At 53.2% G+C, this 19,937-nt stretch overlaps 9 protein-coding genes across 9 annotated transcripts; 5 read left to right on the plus strand and 4 right to left on the minus strand.

Annotated features, from left to right (window-relative positions):
* Positions 1–236: 236 nt before the first annotated feature.
* On the minus strand, positions 237–850 carry LTS14_001378 (uncharacterized protein; the record flags this gene model as incomplete). The annotated part of the gene is made up of 2 exons (XM_064834087.1): positions 237–778; positions 832–850. 2 exons carry the CDS (start codon positions 848–850, stop codon positions 237–239), a joined length of 561 nt encoding a protein of 186 aa, XP_064697951.1.
* Positions 851–1,493: 643 nt separating this feature from the next.
* LTS14_001379 (uncharacterized protein) lies at positions 1,494–2,336 on the minus strand (the record flags this gene model as incomplete). Its single annotated transcript, XM_064834088.1, has 2 exons — positions 1,494–1,977; positions 2,224–2,336. The coding sequence occupies 2 exons, from the start codon at positions 2,334–2,336 to the stop codon at positions 1,494–1,496; spliced, it is 597 nt and encodes a 198-aa protein (XP_064697952.1).
* An 861-nt stretch (positions 2,337–3,197) lies between these two features.
* Positions 3,198–4,703, plus strand: LTS14_001380 (uncharacterized protein; the record flags this gene model as incomplete). Its single annotated transcript, XM_064834089.1, has 1 exon — positions 3,198–4,703. The coding sequence occupies one exon, from the start codon at positions 3,198–3,200 to the stop codon at positions 4,701–4,703; it is 1,506 nt and encodes a 501-aa protein (XP_064697953.1).
* Positions 4,704–4,745: 42 nt separating this feature from the next.
* On the plus strand, positions 4,746–5,108 carry LTS14_001381 (uncharacterized protein; the record flags this gene model as incomplete). The annotated part of the gene is made up of 1 exon (XM_064834090.1): positions 4,746–5,108. The coding sequence occupies one exon, from the start codon at positions 4,746–4,748 to the stop codon at positions 5,106–5,108; it is 363 nt and encodes a 120-aa protein (XP_064697954.1).
* Positions 5,109–5,673: 565 nt separating this feature from the next.
* PRP22_1 (DEAH-box ATP-dependent RNA helicase prp22) lies at positions 5,674–9,255 on the plus strand (the record flags this gene model as incomplete). The annotated part of the gene is made up of 1 exon (XM_064834091.1): positions 5,674–9,255. One exon carries the CDS (start codon positions 5,674–5,676, stop codon positions 9,253–9,255), a length of 3,582 nt encoding a protein of 1,193 aa, XP_064697955.1.
* Positions 9,256–9,746: 491 nt separating this feature from the next.
* Positions 9,747–10,422, plus strand: LTS14_001383 (uncharacterized protein; the record flags this gene model as incomplete). Its single annotated transcript, XM_064834092.1, has 2 exons — positions 9,747–9,804; positions 9,884–10,422. The coding sequence occupies 2 exons, from the start codon at positions 9,747–9,749 to the stop codon at positions 10,420–10,422; spliced, it is 597 nt and encodes a 198-aa protein (XP_064697956.1).
* Positions 10,423–11,122: 700 nt separating this feature from the next.
* On the minus strand, positions 11,123–12,685 carry LTS14_001384 (uncharacterized protein; the record flags this gene model as incomplete). Its single annotated transcript, XM_064834093.1, has 1 exon — positions 11,123–12,685. One exon carries the CDS (start codon positions 12,683–12,685, stop codon positions 11,123–11,125), a length of 1,563 nt encoding a protein of 520 aa, XP_064697957.1.
* Positions 12,686–15,499: 2,814 nt separating this feature from the next.
* Positions 15,500–16,504, plus strand: LTS14_001385 (uncharacterized protein; the record flags this gene model as incomplete). Its single annotated transcript, XM_064834094.1, has 1 exon — positions 15,500–16,504. One exon carries the CDS (start codon positions 15,500–15,502, stop codon positions 16,502–16,504), a length of 1,005 nt encoding a protein of 334 aa, XP_064697958.1.
* Positions 16,505–16,885: 381 nt separating this feature from the next.
* On the minus strand, positions 16,886–19,621 carry LTS14_001386 (uncharacterized protein; the record flags this gene model as incomplete). Its single annotated transcript, XM_064834095.1, has 1 exon — positions 16,886–19,621. One exon carries the CDS (start codon positions 19,619–19,621, stop codon positions 16,886–16,888), a length of 2,736 nt encoding a protein of 911 aa, XP_064697959.1.
* Positions 19,622–19,937: the final 316 nt, after the last annotated feature.

Genomic DNA, 19,937 nt, shown 5'->3' on the forward strand with positions numbered 1-19,937 from the left:
TACCTCTATATTGGCCAAGTCGTGATCCGTCACCTCCACAGCCCACAGGCAATAATCCAGTCTATCTCCAGAGCTTGAGCCATCGAGTCACAGCATACACGGCGGACTGTACTCGGCACCAGCTTCTCTATGGACGCGAAAACAAGACTTATTCGCCGGAGAGAGCGGTGATGCGAGTCCCATCTTTGCCTGCCGCAACTTGATTACCTCCTTGTCCGCCGACCCAAGGAACATAACTACCCCCTGACCAGCGCCCGAAACGAAGTCGTTTTCATTTCCTTCCTGACTCTCAATATCAACGCATCGACCAATTCACCCAGGGTATCGCCACGCTCAACCTTGATGCTCCATCTGTCCGTTCGGTGACGCCGGTCGAATTTACAGGTAAAGGACTTGTCCCAGTCCGTCACAATCATCCCCTCCCACAACCCGTGCATCCGCTCACTTTGGCCAGACACAAGCATCGACACATCTGCCCTCAGCTTGTAGTCCCACGCGTCAATCAATCGGAAGGTCGAGACCTTACTGCAGACAATGAAAGTGTTGTCGTCAACGTGTGTGCTGGCTATTCGATAGGGTGACCGCGACCCAGCCGGAGACCCATGTCTGTCATGAGCGATTGCTCTAAGAGTTGGCGAGCCGTTGATGACGTTTTTGAAGGCCGAGTTGACGCGTTGAATGGCATGGAGCTGCCGCAGCTCGAGTTTTGCTAGGATTGCCTCGAGTAATTCGACTGCACCGAACACTGCTGCCGCAGCTGGGCCACCACTCTGTGCACCTTGGAATTGTCAGCACAATAACAGACCTCTCTCGGAACGAGGGTAGTTTTACCTTTTTCTTTGTCCGCCATCTTGGACAGATCTTTGTGGAATGAAATTTGAATGTGAAGGTGTTCGAGCTGCGCAAGATCTGATATGACCACCAGCACGCTCTCGCGCCGTCCCGCGTTGATCTGTTGACCATCTTCACTTTACCGGCCATTCACTTCTACTCAGCTGGTACACGTGCATTCCTAGCCCAGCATTGACGGTATATCGTCAGGACTCGATAACGTCTGCGAAACAACAATGGCTGCGATCGATTCTGGAATCGAACAAAGGGCTTTTGAACGCGTTCGGTACTATGCCCTCCTCTTGAAACCCTCGTCCACCGAAACCTTCGAGAACGAGATTGAATAGATATGCTGATCCAGGCAATCAGTTCTACACGATGAAGACTTAAGAAATACAAGCACTGAAGACGCCTCTTGGTAATCTGACACTTAGTTGAGCTCGGTCTCGTAACCAGAGAGCCATCAGCGAGTTGCTCCAACGACCAACGCTGTCCGGTCTCTGCCTACCGACTACTAGACCGCTGCTGGGCCTAGAAATCATTTCGATGAGCCGAACCTCCAGACCTCTCCACTGTGTCGAAATGACTTAGGCTCATGCTGTTGTACCCATCGTATATGCATCAAATGCTTAACCCAGCAGGCTCCCCTCATGTCCGGCGCGCTATAATACTGCATCGACTAGATCCCCAAGCGTAGCCCTCGGACCGAGCATCAACATGAAGGGACCGGCAGAATCCTGACGACCAACAAAACAGTCATAATCGAAGTCGATCGCGTGGAGCAGAATCTCCCTCCAAAAGCCGTCCACCCGCCGGCTTCCTTCGCATACAAGTGTTATCATTGCGCGAACCTTCATACCCGAGCTAGACACACCCGAGTTGCGCAATCTAGAGCCCTTGTCGCAGACAGTGAAGGTCGCGCCGACAATGATGGTGAGTAACCTGTGGTGTCTCCCAATGCGATTGTCGTCGTCACCCAGAGCGATGCGTCTTAGGACCGGAGATGTGCGGATCGTTTGGCGAAATGACGGGTCGACGCCCTGAAGGATGTGCAGTTCTAGCAACTCGAAATTGGCGAGGATGATCTCGAGGAGCTCCACGATACCAAAAACGCATGCGGCAGCGGTCGTTGGAGTACCTGGGATCCTGCAAGTTAGCGAAATTACTTGCGATGCTCGAATGAGGAGACTAGCCTTTTACCACGGCCATCGAGGTATCTTTACATGCAGTCGAAGCTTGCATATCGTCTATGTCGAAGGGTTGATGTTGGCTGTCATTAAGGAGTGGCTATGTTGTTCGTGCCTGAGAGAATGATTGGAAATTCGATCGTTGGCAGCTTATATATTAGCACGATGCACGGACTACAGACGCCAGCATTTGATTCATACTTACCCAGAGCTGCGAACAGAAACGTCACATGATGGCATGCAGCTCGAGTCGGACTGTAGTGTGAATCTCACGATATTGATGGTCTGCATAGTTCGCAGCGCTGGCTTGGGACTCATTGTGAGGGCGAGTAGCGTTGGACATTCGCTGAGCGCTCCTAGTGCTTGACTCGGAAGCGTCGAACGACTTGCATTATATTGCTGACCGTGGTAGATGAGTGCAAGCATATAATTCCACGGTTTCGTCTTGCCGTCAGTGCATGTAGACACCTTGATTTCTATCGTGTCCCATGTGGATGTCCAGCAACGTGCACCTCGGCGCCATGACCAGGCCTGTTGCTTTCCCTTGCCAGAGTTGACACTCGCATGTCGACGATACCAACTGGTGGGAACGATCAGATTCGATAACAGAACTAGCTGTCCACTTACGCTAATAGTAGGCACATTATTCTGAGAAGAGGTCGTTCAACTTAGCAAGTCGTTACGAACTCTAACCATCCAGTCTACCAAATCAGGTCTTCTTCTCGCAGAGTGATGCTGTGGTCCAATGTATGGGCAGTAGGCATAGCTTAGCATTCTCGAGACACCGTCCGCCTACGACTATCACCGCCAGCCGGAATCGAGCACGTAGACTGCACAAACCCATTGATCCCCCGTCTCCTTTCTTTGTCCTACGCTCGTGTGAATGCGATTGTGCTGTGCCTTCCGTTTACGTGCTGAGTGACTTCGATGCCACTTTTACCTCCAAACACGTCGCGCTAGGAGACACGTCTACAATGTCATTCATTCTCCGCCCCTCATATACGACCATGTCGGATCTCCTTTTACCCTGATATCCTCATACCGACCCGCACCCACACCGACCAACCAACCTCAACAACTCGTGATCGTCTGACATTCAACAGTAAGACGGCCACAGCATCGACACTTACTATTGCTGCCGACGCAGTCACCACGACAACCATCAACAGCTCCGCAGCCATGTCCAATCTTCAACTCGAGTCAAAGGCTCCTTGGGGCGAGATTGCCGACATGAGCGTGGAAGAGTGGAACGCCATGATCAATGAGGACATGTACGACCTGGGCTCCACCAGCGAGTCGAATGATGTGGTCGAACCTCAGCTCGTGCTTCCTTCTTCGACCAACGCCCAGCACTCGACCACTAATCAGCAACCGATCAGCATTCAGCAACCGATCAGCAACCAGCAGTCGAACGTCAACCATCGCTCGACCATGGCGCCACAGGCTCCTGCTCCGACTGCTGTAATGGCTTCACCGTTCCAATTCAACCCATCCGCAGCGCCACCTACACCGGCTCAGGCTACGATGGCTCCACCCTACCATGCTCACCCGTTCGCGCCACAACACCAAGCCTTCACCTTCAACGCTTCGGCACACCCTTCTCCTTCCTGGGACAAGAAACCCGTACTCCACCACAACAGCTACCCCAACAACAACATGGTTGGCGCCAACCCATTCTACCCACCACCACCACCACCACCCGCCAGCCTCCCACAACTCCAATTCCATCCTCAAGTTCATCGTGCGCCGCCCACCGTCCAGGAGAGAATGCTATCCAACCACGACTTCTGCAACACGTACACGGACTACGAGCTGGAGAACGGCATGTGGGTAGATGGATACAACGGGCAGCTGTTCCAGAGATATCCGGAGCTGAGAGGCAAGATCTTGACCGTGTATGTCCAGATCTGTGAGTCGAACTTCTCAAAGGTGGGCAGTGTCGCTCCAGCTGGTACGGTATCGAATGGTAGTATGACTGCCACATATGGTCGCCAGCAGGGCTCTCGGCCGCTATTACCTGCTGAGGCGGTGATGCAGAACCAGGCAGTGGTGCAGAAGAACGACGCTGCGCCAAAGCGGAAGAAGAAGTCCGCCGCAGCATCTGCTCGCACTCCAGTCAACAAGCCCTTGCCGAAATCCAGCAAGATCAAAGCAGCCGAGCCATCTCCGGAGCAGAATGACGAGGGCGAGGAAGAAGAGCCGCAAGTCAACGACGACGACGACGACGACGAGGCCGATGCCGCCAACCACCCTCCTATCGCCTACATCCCCGACATCGCCTCCCCAGACGACGCCCGCTACCTCCTCGCCCACCCCCCCGCCTCGGTCTTCACCAGCCTGAACATCAAAAACGACGACCTCGCCACCACCAAGAATCAAATGCACCACTACGCCTCCCTCCTCTTCATCGCTCTACAGCAGACGGGTTCGACGTACCTCCCTCGCCCAATCAAGAACGCCGACCAGGAACTCCGCACAAACGTCCAGAAGCGGTACGAAGCGCAGCAGAAAGAAGCGATGGAGACGATTCGAGGGTACCTGGCCACTGCCCACGGCCAAAAGGAGGCTCGAGCCCGCTGTCTGGTCGTCTTCGAGGAAGCGATCAAAGTCCACGACCTCGGAATCAAGACCACAATCTACGACCTCGCGACCGCGAAACCCAAGCCCAAAGGCACGCACGCTTAACACATCAATTTCGACTCCATTTGCTCCGAGCGGCTGCTGTTGATGGTGGAGACGCTGTCTAAGTACAAGCTCGTGGCGGTGGATGTGCTAGAGGGCTGGGGGATGGGGAGTCTGGCGATGGATCCGGAGTATGCGGCTGAGGTTAAAGTGAATTATTTGGAGAGTAATGTTAGGAGGCAGATGACTGCGGATACGAAGAAGAGGGCGGAGGAGGAGGCTAAGAAAGTCAAGGATGAGGCCAAGGCGTTGAAGGCGGAGGTGAAGAAGAAGGCTGGGGGTGGTGGGAAGAGGAAGAGGAAGAGGGTTGTGGATGATGAGGACAGTGACGATGGTGGAGAGTACAGTGAGGAGGAGGAGATTGTGGTGGCTAAGCCGAAGAAGAAGGTGAAGGGCCGTAGTAAGTGAAAAGAGGACGAGATGGTGGCTCTGGCATTGGATTGCGGTATGAGTGAGCGAGTAAAAGCCGCAAGTGAGTCTGAGAGTCGATGGAGGACCAATACTAGCGACATCGTTCTCTTGACCATGGCGGTGAATATCGTATAGAATGACGGATTGATATGGCGAGCTCAAGGGCAACCTTTGAAGCGTGAGCCGTGGTCCGTAGCATGGTAGTATTGGCGTTGGGATTAGCATAGCATCGTTTCATGTAAGAGAATGGCCACGATGTTCTTGTACTTTTCCTACTGTGATAGTGCGTATTCGTCGATTGGGTAGTGATCCAGCGGCTTCTTACGTTATTACGTTATATGTTGGCGAAATATATTGTGATGTGTAAGGTGTCTGAGGTGTCTGAGAAGTCTGAGAAGTCTGAGAAGTGAAGTGGAAGAGTGAAGTCGGAGGCGTCGGGAGTGTCCAAATACTGCGTCACGTGACATGCATGACTCGTGAGCGATTTGGCCGAAGCCTCAACTTCTGCATGCAGCACTTTGCGCCAGACAGTCTCACGCCTTTGGTGGAGATACTTTAAATCATGGACGACTTCGAGCAGCTGGAACTGCTATCGCTGGTGTCCAAAGTCACATCGGAGATCAACAATTATATGGGCATCGCGGACAAAACCATCGCGGAATTCGTCATTGACCAGCACGCCAAATGCACGACTTCCAAGGACTTTGAGGCTGCGTTGGAGGAATATGAGTTCCCGAAGAGCTTGGCGGAGAGTATAGATCGGCTCATCCGGACTTTGCATCCGAAGTATAAGAATGGAAATAAGAAAGCTGGGCACAATGGGGTTGAGAACAAGAAGAAGTTTACGGGTCTGAGTCTGCCGGATCAGGAAGTGGGGTTTGATGAAGAAGGCGATGGCGATGGCGATGATCTGGACGACACGTTTGCCATCTTGGAGAGCATGGCTGGACCGCCGAAAGCGAAGGCGAATGGAAATGGGAATGGGAATGGGAGGAAGAGGAGTATGAGTCCGGTGGAAGAGCACAAGCGGGATAGTAAGAGGCACCGCCATTCGAGATCACGGTCGCCGAGGCGGAGAAATGACGAGTACCTGTTCGAGGACGAGTTCGGACGCACAAGACCGCACAAGTCATCAGAGAAGCACTCGCGGGAGGAGAGAGATGGGAGGCGTGGACGGCGGAGAAGAGATTCGTATGATGAGCCGCCACGACAGAAGATCGATGATGAGCCGGTGTTATACAAGGTCTACGACGGCAGGGTGACAGGTGTCAAGGACTTTGGCGTCTTCGTCAACCTGCGAGGTGTCAAGGGCAAGGTGGATGGATTGGTTCATGTCAGTGCCATGGCCGACCATAAAGTCAACCATCCCTCCGATTTAGTGGCGAGAGATCAGGAAGTCAAGGTCAAAGTCATGAAGGTGCAAAATGGACGTATCAGCTTGAGCATGTTGGAGGTGGATCAGGTCAGCGGGCAAGATTTGAATGCTGGCAGGAGGTTGCTCACTGGTGCTACTGGTGCGAACGCTGTGGGTCTGAATGGCGGCGTGCCTGGCGATCCCATGGCTCCTGGCGTGCCTATCATCGAGGGTAATGGTGCAGGGAGAAGGCCTAAGAAGCGCATGACCAGTCCTGAGAGGTGGGAGATCAGACAGCTCATTGCTTCCGGCGTGATCAAGGCTGCTGAATATCCCGATCTGGACGAGGAGTACAACAACGCTGCAAACGGAGAAATGATCGAGGAGGAAGAGGATGTGGATATCGAAGTCCGAGAAGACGAACCACCGTTCCTGGCTGGTCAGACAAAGCAAAGTCTGGAGCTATCACCTATCCGAGTCATCAAAGCACCCGACGGTAGCATGAACAGAGCAGCTATGCAAGGCGATGTCCTCGCCAAAGAGCGCCGAGATCTCCGCCAGCAGGAAATGCAAGACAAAGCCGCCAAAGAAGCAAGCAAGACCGACCTCGGCCAAGAATGGAACGATCCGATGGCCAACGAGAAACGCTTCGCATCAGATCTACGCCAGAATGCAAGCCAAGCAGCCAAAGGCACCGAAGTCCCCGAATGGAAGAAGATCGCTTCTGGCCGCGGTGCGGAAATGGGCAAGCGCTCCAACCTCTCCATCAAAGAGCAGCGAGAAACCCTCCCAGCGTTCAAGATGCGCAGACAGTTCCTCGAGGCTGTCAGACAGTACCAACTCATGATTGTAGTCGGCGATACCGGGTCTGGCAAAACTACTCAGCTAACCCAATATCTTGCTGAAGACGGCTATGGTAACAATGGTCTCATGATTGGGTGTACGCAACCTCGTCGTGTGGCTGCCATGTCCGTTGCACAGCGCGTGAGCGATGAAGTAGGATGTAGACTCGGGGAAGAGGTGGGGTATACCATCCGTTTCGAGGACAAGACTTCCGACCGTACGAGGATAAAATACATGACCGATGGAATCCTGCAGCGAGAAATCCTACTCGACCCGGAGTTGAACAAGTACTCCGTCATCATGCTCGACGAAGCCCACGAACGCACGATCGCCACCGATGTCCTATTCGGCCTCCTCAAGAAGACGCTCAAGCGCAGACCAGACATGAAAGTCATCATCACCTCTGCCACCCTCGACGCCGAAAAATTCAGCTCCTACTTCCTCGAATGCCCCATCCTCACTATCCCCGGTCGCACTTTCCCAGTCGAAATCATGTACTCCCGCGACCCAGAAAGCGATTACCTCGACTCCGCCCTCACGACGGTGATGCAAATCCATCTCACGGAGCCGGCGGGCGATATTTTGCTCTTCTTGACTGGAAAAGAGGAGATCGATACGAGTTGTGAGATTCTGTACGAGAGGATGAAAGCCCTGGGACCGTCAGTGCCGGAACTCGTCATCTTACCCATCTACGGCGCCCTGCCGAGTGAGATCGCTAGTCGAATCTTCGAGCCCGCGGCTGAAGGGAGCAGGAAGGTGGTGATTGCCACGAACATTGCCGAGACCTCGATTACGATTGATGGGATATACTTCGTCATCGACCCTGGTTTCGTCAAACAGACAGCCTACGATGCTAAACTCGGCATGGATCGATTGCAAGTCACACCCATCTCGCAAGCGCAGGCGAAACAGCGGGCTGGTCGTGCTGGACGTACAGGGCCGGGAAAGTGTTTCAGGTTGTATACGGAGAGTGCTTTTCAGAACGAGATGTTGCCGACCACAATCCCGGAGATTCAGAGGCAGAATCTGGCGAATACGATTTTGATGCTTAAAGCTATGGGAATCAATGATTTGTTGGGGTTTGATTTCATGGATCCCCCGCCGACGAATACTATGCTCACGGCGCTGGAGGAGTTGTATGCACTCTCTGCCCTGGACGACGAAGGCCTCCTCACGAGGATGGGAAGACGAGTGGCCGATTTCCCTATGGAGCCTACACTGGCCAAATCCCTCATCATCTCCGTGGAGTTGGGTTGTAGTGAGGAAATGCTGAGTATCGTCGCCATGATCTCGGCCGTGCAAACGGTCTTCCACCGTCCGAAGGAAAAGCAACAGCAGGCTGATCAGAAGAAAGCGCGTTTCCATGACCCAGCGGGCGATCATCTGACCCTGTTGAATGTCTACCAAGGCTGGGCTGGAGCGGGCAAGGGCGACCCGTGGTGTTTTGAGAATTTCGTCCAGCCCAGATCCATGCGCAGGGTAGAAGACGTACGAAAACAACTCGTACAAATCTTCGAACGACATCGCCTCCGCATCGTCTCCTGCGGCCGCGAGAGCCTGCGAGTCCGCCAAGCCCTCTGCGCCGGCTTCTTCCGCAACTCCGCCCGCAAAGACCCCCAAGAAGGCTACAAGACCCTCGTCGAAGGAACACCAGTCTTCATGCACCCTTCCTCCGCCTTATTCGGCAAAGCCGCCGAACACGTCATCTATCACAGTCTCGTCGAGACGACGCGGGAGTATATGCATAATGTTACTGCTATTGAGCCGAAGTGGCTTGTCGAGGCTGCGCCGACTTTCTTTAAGGTGGCGGGGAGGGATGGGGGGATGAGTAGGAGGAAGAGGGAGGAGGTTATTAAACCCCTCCATAATCGGTTCGCGGGGGAGGATGATTGGAGGTTGTCGGCGCAGAGGCGGCAGGGGAGGGGGGGGGGGGGGACTTGGGGATAGGTTTGGTGGGATTGGAATGCAGTGTGGACTTGGTGGATGTATGGGTTGGTGGGTGTGGACGCTACGTCATGTATATTCGGCGGATTTACATCGATGTAATGATTATCAGAGTCAATGGATGTTCTGATTCCGAGTCACACTTCGTTGCGTTGCCTTGGCCTCTACGATAGCCTCCCGGCCGGATTCTTGATCTTTATGGCAGGATTTCGCCTTGTTCGAATACACTGTTCTCGCGGTCTCACCTTATCATGTCCGGGTTCTTCAGCACCCACCTGCTGCTGGTGCCTCCCGTCTGGTTGCAAGCCGCTCGTGCGAGCGTATGTACCACGGCTGGTAGACATGTGCAGGGTGGGACAGAAGTGAATGCAGCGCTTCCATGTGGACTCCCCCTGAGGCGTGACGCAAGATGCGAGGAATCCACCGCTTCATACAGAACCTAGAAAGTCTGCAGGGCGAAAGAGCAAAGGAATCGGAGATCGACTTACGCTGTCATGGCACGTATGCCTCCTTGCAGTAAAGCTCGATTACTGAAGATGGAGTTGGAGCGGCGTTCGTGGCGAGCTTGATACTGGTAGACTGGTCCATCAGCTTTGGACATCGAGACATAGTATTCTGACAAACGACACAGGTGTGTTCCAGCCAACGGCCACGCTCAAGATTTTCGGCATCGTCGAGCTCCTCGAAGCAATTCTCCAGAACCTCGATCTACGTACCCTACATCCCTTTCGCCGAGGCAACTCAATCTTCAAAAGCATAATCGAGTCCTCGCCTACACTTCGACCTATCGCACCCGGCCACAACGACCCCTCCGCCTGTGAGGTGCTTAGGCACAGACTCCTCCGCATCTGTCCTGAAGGCTCGACCGTATTCGTCACTCATCCCCTGGTCGGAGTGCTCTTCGGCATGACAGTCCATATCTCCACTCTTACTCTTGGACAGATCGAGCGGGTGCATGGGATGTGGGAGGACATTTTACTGCATGCCACGAGCGGACACTTGGAGTGCTGGTTCCGTCGACTGGAGAATGCTGCGACTATGAAGCTTCGGCTGGGATCTAGTATTACGCTGGGTGGGTTGATAAACATGGTTGTGGATGATATTCAAAAGGGTGGGGATCGTTTTTCGGGGTACAGGGTGGAAGTGGATCTTGAAGGGCTTGCTCTCTGATGGTCACTCAAGTGGTTTCGTTGATGTAGCGGCGGAGTGTGGAAATGTCCTCGGCCAGCATGGCTCGAGTCGGCGCCGCAGATGACATGGTGGAGATGCTTCGAGGCTTACTGTGACGAACTCGGTCGTCTCGAGTCCACTCCAGCATTGTCCGCAAGTCTCTACGCTACCGATCGGGCAGATTTTTCTCAAGATGGAGATACCGTTTGTTCAAGACAAAGAATTCTAGCGTGAAAAAGGATAACAAAGCCAACTACACAAACGCATGTACGACAAGACTTGCACCAGATCTTGAAGGACGTAGAGCAGTACACGAGATATCATGAGCAGTATGTTGTTTAGCTATGTACAATGCCGCATGCCAGGACCACTGAAGACCTGCTAGCAGATGCCTGAGCTATCAGATTGTTGTGTAAACGCATGCGATTCGGCCGTTATGTGAGATGGACCAAAGTCGCATACTCCAGTGTCATCAGAACGCTCTCAAATCGGATCAGAACGCAGCACAACGCGTCATACCAACCCACAGCAATTGCTAGTGGTCGTATCAGTTCAGGTCGGAAAAGATGCCGACTACTCGTTTTGTAGCCTCGTTGCAAAGCCACCACCTCACGATCTTGATGTTGCACAGCTGAGCCACCACATGGCACGAGCGCCTGTTCTGTCAAGTCTTGCGAGCTGCTATGAGCATTGTCTTTGCTCAAGCGTCGTCGTCGTCGATGCCACCCTTGTTGCCATACTTGAAGTTGAAGCTAGGCGCAGCAGCATCGAAGTCGAGATTGGGAGAAGCGCGGAACATCGGAGTAGAAGGCGTAGTGAAGCCGAAGTGGTAGACACTCATGCTGGGCTGAGTCGCACCCATCTTCATCTGCGGGTTGCCGAAGGAGGTAGCGGACCGAGCATGATTGCCATAGGTCGGGTACTGAGGGTACTGTGGCTGTGTCATCGGCATTTGGCTCATACCGGCAACCTGACCCGCCGTGGGGTAGCCAGGAGCGGTGAGGTTGTTGATGCCCTGGCCGTTGACGAAGGGATAGGGTGTGTCGTAGGCCTGCTGACCAGCATTGACCGGGTGCTGGGCATAGGAAGTGCGGGATTGGATGTGATACGGGTTGTTATTAGTAGTGGCATCTGCGCCCATGGAAAGAGACATCGTGCCAGCTGGAACAGTAGGAGTGGGAAGCTTGCAACGAGGAGCACCTTTGTTGCGCACAGGCATAGGTTTGGTGAACAGGTTCTTGGACTCCTCATTGTTGTCGGCCTTGCCCTCATAGTGATTATTCAAAAAGGTGCGGCCTTCTTGTTCCACGCTGGGGTTGGAGACGTGGTCGATAGCGTCATCCGGTAGAAAGAGCTGGGCTTGCTCACTCTTGTCACCGCGACGACGCTTTTTGTTGCCCTTGCCACCCTCGGTGCTGTCGGTGGCTGCAGCCCGAGCGGCAGCCCGAGCGGCAGCTGCTTTCTTAAGCTGCTCGTCGCGCTGGCAATTGGACTTGACGTGACAGATCTTGTTGTGAAGCTCGTAGTCGAGATCGCGAGCGATTTTGTGCAGGATCTTGCCGGTAGCAATGTCCAACGCGAGCAACTTATTGGCACGGACGACGTTGCACACCTTTTGACCACGGACCGAGCACTTGATCTGCTGGTAGCGAGCGTCGCGGTTGCTGGCCTTATTGTCCTTGGCGTCGAAGTCAGCGGTGAACTCGTTCGAGAGCCCATTCTTGTTGACACAGATGATGGTACGAGCCATCTTCATACTGAAGATTTGAGCGGAATATCTCCCGCCTGAAGTACCAAGCTGCTGGTTAAGCAAGCCTAGAGCAATCTCCTGGCCCTTCGTGAACTTGTTGAGTTGTGCTTCATTGAAGTCGTCGGGGATGTCGTAGGGTAGCAAAAGTGCACCGTAGATGCTGTCGGCAAGGACTTTGAAGCGTGCGATCTCGCAAATCCAATCGTCGCCTGTAATGCGGTATTTCTTGCAGTTACGGGGGACGACGTAGTCGCAAAGCAGTTCGATGGTGATATTGGTGGGGTCTGTCTGGTCGTTGAAGCGAGCGTTGTACCAGATGGCGAAGTCGATGGAGAGCTCGTCGGTCAGTTCGGCGTAGTCTTCAAGGAGAGAGCTGCGCATGTCGCTGACGACGAGGCCGTTGTTCAGGCTCTTGTGAATATGCTCGCTCCAGAAGTCCGCAGAGCCTGGCAGTGCGTCATTGTGAGTTGCCGAAGCAAGCGTGTTAAGAGCGTTGGCAAGCGTGTTCGCCATTGCGAGGATAGGTCTTGTGGCACGCAACAGAAAGTATTCTCTGTAATATGCTGGAGGTACCGTGATGCTGAGTTTGTGGAGAGCTATCACGGAGCCGATGTGATGGAGGTGGTCGATCGTCGCTGGATGATCGATGTGCCTGGAAGGGGTGTTGAATCACTTTCGAGGCTGTTGAAAGGTCAGTGGATGATCGAGTTTGTTGGAGGTGTGTTGGAACAACTTTGAGGGTGGCCATCATTAGTATATATACTCGCCTCTAGCCCTCAAGCCTGACCGGAGTCTGCTAGTCTGCGAGGCATGCGGCCACGTGACTGGAACCTGTTGCAGAGCTGAAGCAGTGCTTCAGATTGGCTGGTTTGGAGACGCTAATGCAGCGGTCATCACTAGCCTCGCAGAATCCTGTTTGAGGTATAAGTGAATGGTCACTTCTTCCTCAACCTGCACTCCAGCCATTTTATATCCATCGAAATCGTCTTTTGAGGGAAGCTTGTGCTACCGATCCTCGAGTCGAGCATCAGTAGGCCTCCATTATCAAAGTCTTGGATGGCTTGGAATGTTTTACTGTGGCTCAGCTTAAGATGGGTATGTAGACGAGACAGCAAGCAGATATGTGTATTTGTTCATGATCAGTCTTTGTACGTTACCGCGAATTGATGCAAAGCTTCGCTGTATGTGAACAGAGCAAATAGACGGATCCAGAAGAGAGTGTGAGGCGAGTCGAAGTTTAAGCATGTTATGGTGTGCTGCAAATCATACTCCAAATCTGAGTGCTGCACGCCACCATGGACTCCGACTCTGGTGGGTTCGTTCGTCGATGACCCTACATATTTGATCCTCTGCTTGGGCGCCATTGTGCAAGTCACGCTGTTATATGGTGCCTGTAGGCTCTTCCACATCGTATAAGCGTGAAATCGCGGTCACGTAGAGATTCAAAGGGACGGAGGCGAGATGAGGTGAAGCGCAGAGGTCGTCTGGACTGTTGCCAAGCTTGCGGAAGAGCCGTCCCAATCGCGCAGCACTTCCGACTTCACCTCATTGACATCCATTCCTGTGCACACAGAGTCGCGATACTGTCATATTAACATATCCGCAGCAACCTGAGATTTCGTGGACGTGGTCGCGGAGATAATGTGATGAAGACGAGCTCGATGGTCATGACATATAATGAGTGAAACGCCATGGAGTACGGCTGGATTGCAGGAAGAACGACGAGCATCAAACCAATCCAGTCTATTCATTAAAGCTGGTGTCGTGCCGGTCCAAGAGCGAGGAGACTACTCATATTGTGCGAAATGGAGCCCAAATGTCCCCGTGTCCGGGCAATACGAAACACACCCGAAGAAGACTGGTCCTCCGAGCTCGATTGGCAGTGTGCTACCTGTCCAGGGGTCCTGTCCGCTTGCTGGACTTCCTCCGGCGATGACTACTCTTCTTTAACAGTGATGCAGTCGTTCGGACGTCCGTTTATTGTGCCGTACCTCGTTATCTTCACCGCCCGCTCGGTCAGTCGAAGAGGGACCGATTTGCGCGAGATATCGAGTAGGTTTTAGTAGTGTGTATGGCTTTCATAGTAATAGAGGTTATATGTGGAAGTGAGAATGAAGCTCGAGGTACAACGGACTAGGACCGCTTACCTTGGGATTTGCTGCAACCTACCAGCATCACAAAAACATCCCCACACCAAGAAGCACACGGTTAGTAAGCATAGAACCAACCAGTACCGCAGCATCACCACAGACAGTCGGAGTGTGCTGCGACACTTTCCTCAAGAAGCTCTTGCGCGGACGCCCAGACTAATACTACCACCAAAGCCAACTTGGGCGACGAGAAGTCGACCTATTAGGCCCTCTAAGGGCAAAACACCGGCACCCTACCATCCGCTTGCCAGCGCTGCTCGAACGTGTCTTCTGTACGGGAGAACCTTGAGCTCGCGGGTGAGGTTGGCGGATCACATCAGCAAGCGGCATGCGATCCCAGGCTATGGTCTGGTATGCGAGTGTTGTACCCAAGGTCTAGACGAGGAGGTTGATCGGGCTCGTCACTTCGTTCATGATCTGTGTCTGGCGCTTTGGCAAGGCTGAGATACGTGGACGCTGTTAGACATTTAGACTCCGTAATTAAGCCAGATGCGAAGTGGAAATCGATGATCGTCTAGAGATGATCGTCGAGGCTCTGACTCCTCGAGCGGTGGAGCCGGATATCAGAAACGAGCATAGCAAGCGGATTTAAAGGAGATCATGCTAGTCACAGGTATAGGCCTTGGCCGCTGTCCGGTGAGCCTCCAGACAGCTGAGACAGTCTTTAGTTGTCTTTCCTCTTTTGTCGCTCTTTTGCAACGTAGTGGGCGGTGCTACGAAATTTTTCCATCGAAAACAAGGGGAGGCTTGCCGGCAGCAAACATCATATTACTATAGGTATGTGAAGACTCTTCCTCGTTGTTAGGCCACTCTAGTAGCCTATAGCACCATCAGAAAGGCCAGAGTCAACAAACTAAATAAAATGCATTCACACCTTATCCTTCTCCCATCAACAGCAGACCTTGTGAATGTGAGAACATTCAACAAACAGGAGCCGCCTTGGCATTCGGCGCCTTAGTCAGTCTGAGCTCCAAACACTCGTTCACTCTCATTCCTGTCACATTATAAGAGATAGAACGTCGTACATCCATCGATGTATCGTTTCCTCGACCACAAACAAGATCACCAGTCTCGGTACCATTTTAGCCTTCTACCAAGATACGGTTAGCAACGCCAAACGCAACAATACGAGCGCCGTCGATACCGGCCACGCCTGCTTTGCTCAACTCCCAGCAAGATGCCAATCTTCAAAACTGCGCCGTGCTATCTTAACGCTCCGTACCCCCCGCAAGTCGTCGATGCAGTCGCGGAGCAGGGACACAACATCGAGCGGCACGGCCCACTGTACCACATCGGCATCCACCAAGACCTCGCCGCTGGGCCTGAGCTTAGGTCGTGGTGGTTCGCCGAGGATCTGACTGCTGAGCCATCGGTCGTGCCTGATGGTTGGACAGTGCTTGAGACTGCCGCTCTGTTCGATCGCGAGGGGATGGACACTGACGACCAGACGGTGAACGTGGCACTTGAACTACTTCTACCGGGCGTTGCCACCGATGAGATTCCCCTCATTCATGACAAGATCTTCAAAGATGTCAATGGAGTGTACCGAAGCCGATGGTTTACGGATGTACGAGGCCCTAGCAATCCATTCGTGCAAGGCCTTGCGAATGTAGCCGTCCAGCATGTAGGCGTAATCGTACGTGTTGGCCAAGGTGCCGAGGACCAGGTCGCTAAGGGTGTCGACGCCCAGCCGACAGATCTTACAGGCGAGGATGATGATGATATGGAAGGAGAGATGTGCAATGATCTCGAGCGAGCGGCGGCCAACTGCGACCAGCGTGGGACAGACATACCGAATCAATATGTACCGCTTGCAGCTCCTGCGGCCTCAGAACCGGCAGCTCCACAGCCAGTCTCAGGCTCAGCAAACGATCCAAGAACCCACGCCTTCCCTTGCCCAATGCCAGCTTGCACCATCGGAGGTCGAACGATGAACCGCCGCGCCCTTGTTGTCATCCACATGCGCGAGCACGGCTGCAATCTGCCCAAGGCGCGTGGTGGCCCGGCGGACAAGACTGCATATAACAAGATGCAGAACAAGGTTGCTCGACGGTGGCTGAACGACCGAGAGATCTCGTGGCGTAACAGTGTATTTGAGCTGGGCGCTGACGATGAGGATGGGGAGGAGGAGGAGGAGGAGGAGGAGGAGAAGGAAGCGGATGACGATGAGATGCGGATCTGACCTTCGGGGAGGTTGTGTCGTCGTCTTCGCAAGCTGTTGTGGCGGAGCGAGGGCGAATGCAACTATTGTCCAGCTTGGTCATTAGCCGGCGGGAATAGAGACCAAGTTTTGAGACAAAGCCCGATGCGAGTCAGTGTTCCGGGGTCAACACTATCGTAATAGCACGAGTCGTATGGTCGCAGGCGTGTGAAAGAACGTGTCGCATTAGCAGTAGAGGAACTTGTCACTCATTCTAGCACTTCTCGAGTGATAGCTGGAGCGTACGATTGATGGTTGAATCCGGCCATAGTCGCGCCCAGTGTACCAATCTCTGACAACCCAATAGCTTGGTGGGCAATATGCAGAATCTTGCAAGCTGTCGCTATTGTCATACCATCAGTGCTACTGCGCAACTCCAGCTGCATATCTCGACTCCAGCTGTGCAAGCAGTCCGTTACTGTCAACGATCCACTGTTCAAAATCAGCCTTGGCCCTAGCTAGATCAGGCCGCAGACCCAAGATCGCCGTGTCTGCATCAGCATCGACGATCTCCAGTAGGTCGTTTCGCATCTCATTCATTAGCACTACTAGCTTGCTCAATAGTTCACGAGCGCTCGTCTCAAAATTCTTCTCCAGTGTCTCGCAAAACCTCACAATCATGACCTCGAAAGGCGTCCGTAGCCCATCGGTAGATCGGATATGGCTTTCGAGCGCATCAAAGTATCTCTCCATTATCCCTCGTCCTTTTGTGAAGTCTTGACATTTCTTGTATGCTGCAAACATTGCACATGAGAAGTAGTTTGCTGCGCTATCGGTGACAGCGCATACGACTGTTGACTTCATTGAGTCGCGCAAAGTTGAGCGGAAGAGGCGCAGCTCACGCCGTGTCCGATGCGTATAAGCTGTTGTGGTGTCCTTGAAGCGCTTTCTGTCGGCATTTTCGCAGACAGCTCTTCCATTGTACTCTTTCTTCAGTTGGTCAAGAACATCCAGTATAGATAATTCGAAGTCGTCCAAGAATGTGTCAAGCTGAGGCGCAAAGCTCGACCACTCCGTCTGCAGTGCAGCAACCGCGGCCTCTGAGAAATGCTGGTCCCAAGACTGACGAAAGGGCTCCCTTCTGGTAGAGTGGCGTCCGTTCTTCCAGATGAAAGCTTTGGCAGTCTGATGGTTCCATTTCCGGCGTTTGTTCAATTCAACAATGGCATGGTCGAGATAAGCAGGGATTGAGCGCACCATATGGCTGGTGATGCCGTCGTCGATAGTTCCTGGAAACGTTTGTAAACGCTCCGATACAATGGCGTTTAGTCGGTGCGAGGCTGATGTGAAGATGCCACTCATCTCTGTATGCCCAGTGCTGGCCGAGGGTTGCAGTAGTGAATCGAAGCTCTGTAAAAGAGCCGCCAGATCACCATTGAGATAGTACCGCAGCGCTTGGATCTTGTTACTCGCGACTGCTTCCTTCATGAAAATGTGCTTTCGTAGGCTGGGGATGCCTGTGTCTGATAATGCAAGGCGCGGCGAGACAGGGTCGAGGCCGCCTTTGCCTTCAGCATAGTGTTTGTTCGATACGCCATGAATCTCTAGGATCTCGTCAGGTGCTACATTTGCGCCATACTTGTCCCTGAGCTCTCTAATGATGTACTGAAGACGCAAATTGACGAATCTCTCAAACTTATGCTGTTGTGCCGATCTGAGCTGATCCTGGAGTTCACGCAGGCTGTTTGATGCGGTCGTAAGGGCACGTTGCTCGTTTGAAGTTGACACTCGGCGCCTCTTCGATTGGCGCTGGATCGACCTCTTCAGCTTGCTGGATCTTTCGCTTAGTCGAGTCACAAGCCTGATCTGCGCGCGAAGGTCCTCCACATCAAGACCACCGTCCTCGTATTCCTCGCATAGGCCGTCGGATACGTTGTCGTCGATAGCAGTGGCAATTACGAGCACAGGAAGGTGTTTGCCATAAGTTGCAAGCATGGAAGCCACAATACGCTCCGAAGCGATGCGACCAATTCGATCGACGATCCATAGCTCATGGCAGCCGCCGTGGATCATTCTCTCGAATGCCTCAGACCGAAGGCCGTCGTCATCACTTGAACCCGGACAATCCACAATCGTGATATACTGCAGTAACTCTCGTCCTTGTATGCCCACTCGAATCTGCTCGACTAAAGGCCACAGCTGAGCTTTATCGCTTCTACTGTTCGAGTGGCTAAAGTGCTTCACCAAGACTCTCAATTCCGTTGCTGTAGCTGCTTCGACCAAGCCAATGTCGTTGTTAGTCTTGTTGTCTCTCACAGCGGCCAAGATCTCTTCGCACCAGCTGTAGAGCAGTGAGACTGTTAGGTCGAGCATAATTGAGCGTCTGTCAGTGAGCCACTCGATCGCTGTGGCTTGATTCATGAATCCGGGCTTTCCTTTGAACATTTCGCAGCAGATATTGATGGCGGACTCTGCTGTACGTCGAATGACGTCTCGCCGATCCTCAGACCAGCCGTCCTCGCTTTCACAATGCCACAAGTAAAAGTTCGATAGCAAGACGTGCAGTAGCTTTTCGATGACTTGGGGTGATCGAAACTGTACCTGAGCAGCAAAAGCCTTGGTTTGACCGTCCAGGGGTGCCTCGTAAATCGTCGGCACATCTGTACACCGCTTACCCGTGTCGAGAGCTTTCGTCAAGGAAGGCATGTCCAGTAGATTATTTATGATCGAACTCTTGCCCGTGCCAGAGCTTCCCACGAGCAGTATACGGAACTTTGTCCACACCGGAGTCTGTTGGAGATCCCACAGTTTGTCGAGCATGGTCTGAGCGCTGCTTGCCCTCAGGCTGTACCTCTCTACGAGTTCGATCACGGATTGTAATCGGCGTCTGCTTTCATCGAACATCACATCGACTGATCCGTCGTAGGCAGGTGCTCTAGCACCGGCGTGGTGAGGACCAGTGGTATCAGCCCAGCCTTCAGATTCCTCCTCGTTCTTATCGCTCTCATCGCTCTCGTCACTCTCATCGTCACTAAGTGGCTCTTCTTTGACCTCGTCCTCGTCTGGTTCTGCAATCGTTGCGTAGTGTCGCTTCCGGCTTGTTGACGGAGATGTTCCAAGAGCAGACGCTCCAAGACTTGGATCCGACGATGATGCCATGACTGATCTGCCAGCTATCACGATCTTCTTGACCTTCGGCAGGTGGAGTAAATGTACCGCTTGATGGGATTGGTACCGTCTACAGTGAGAGGGCGAGAATATCAAAAGTGTTCTGTTCTGCAGGAACAAAGCTAGGAGTGCATAAGTAGGCAAGGCGCTGGGCGATAAGCAAGCAATGAGGCTGCTGTCGAGCCATAATATCTCAGTGGGCGCAAGCCATCTATTTCGAGATACACATGCTCTACTATGCACGCATGCGGCACAGCGAGGGCTGCCTCAAGTCTGCCGCTCTGCCTCCTCGGTTAGCAGGATCATG

Source organism: Recurvomyces mirabilis, assembly GCF_035927965.1.
Source record: "Recurvomyces mirabilis strain CCFEE 5264 chromosome Unknown scaffold_3, whole genome shotgun sequence".
NCBI classification, from domain to species: Eukaryota; Fungi; Ascomycota; class Dothideomycetes; order Mycosphaerellales; family Teratosphaeriaceae; genus Recurvomyces; species Recurvomyces mirabilis.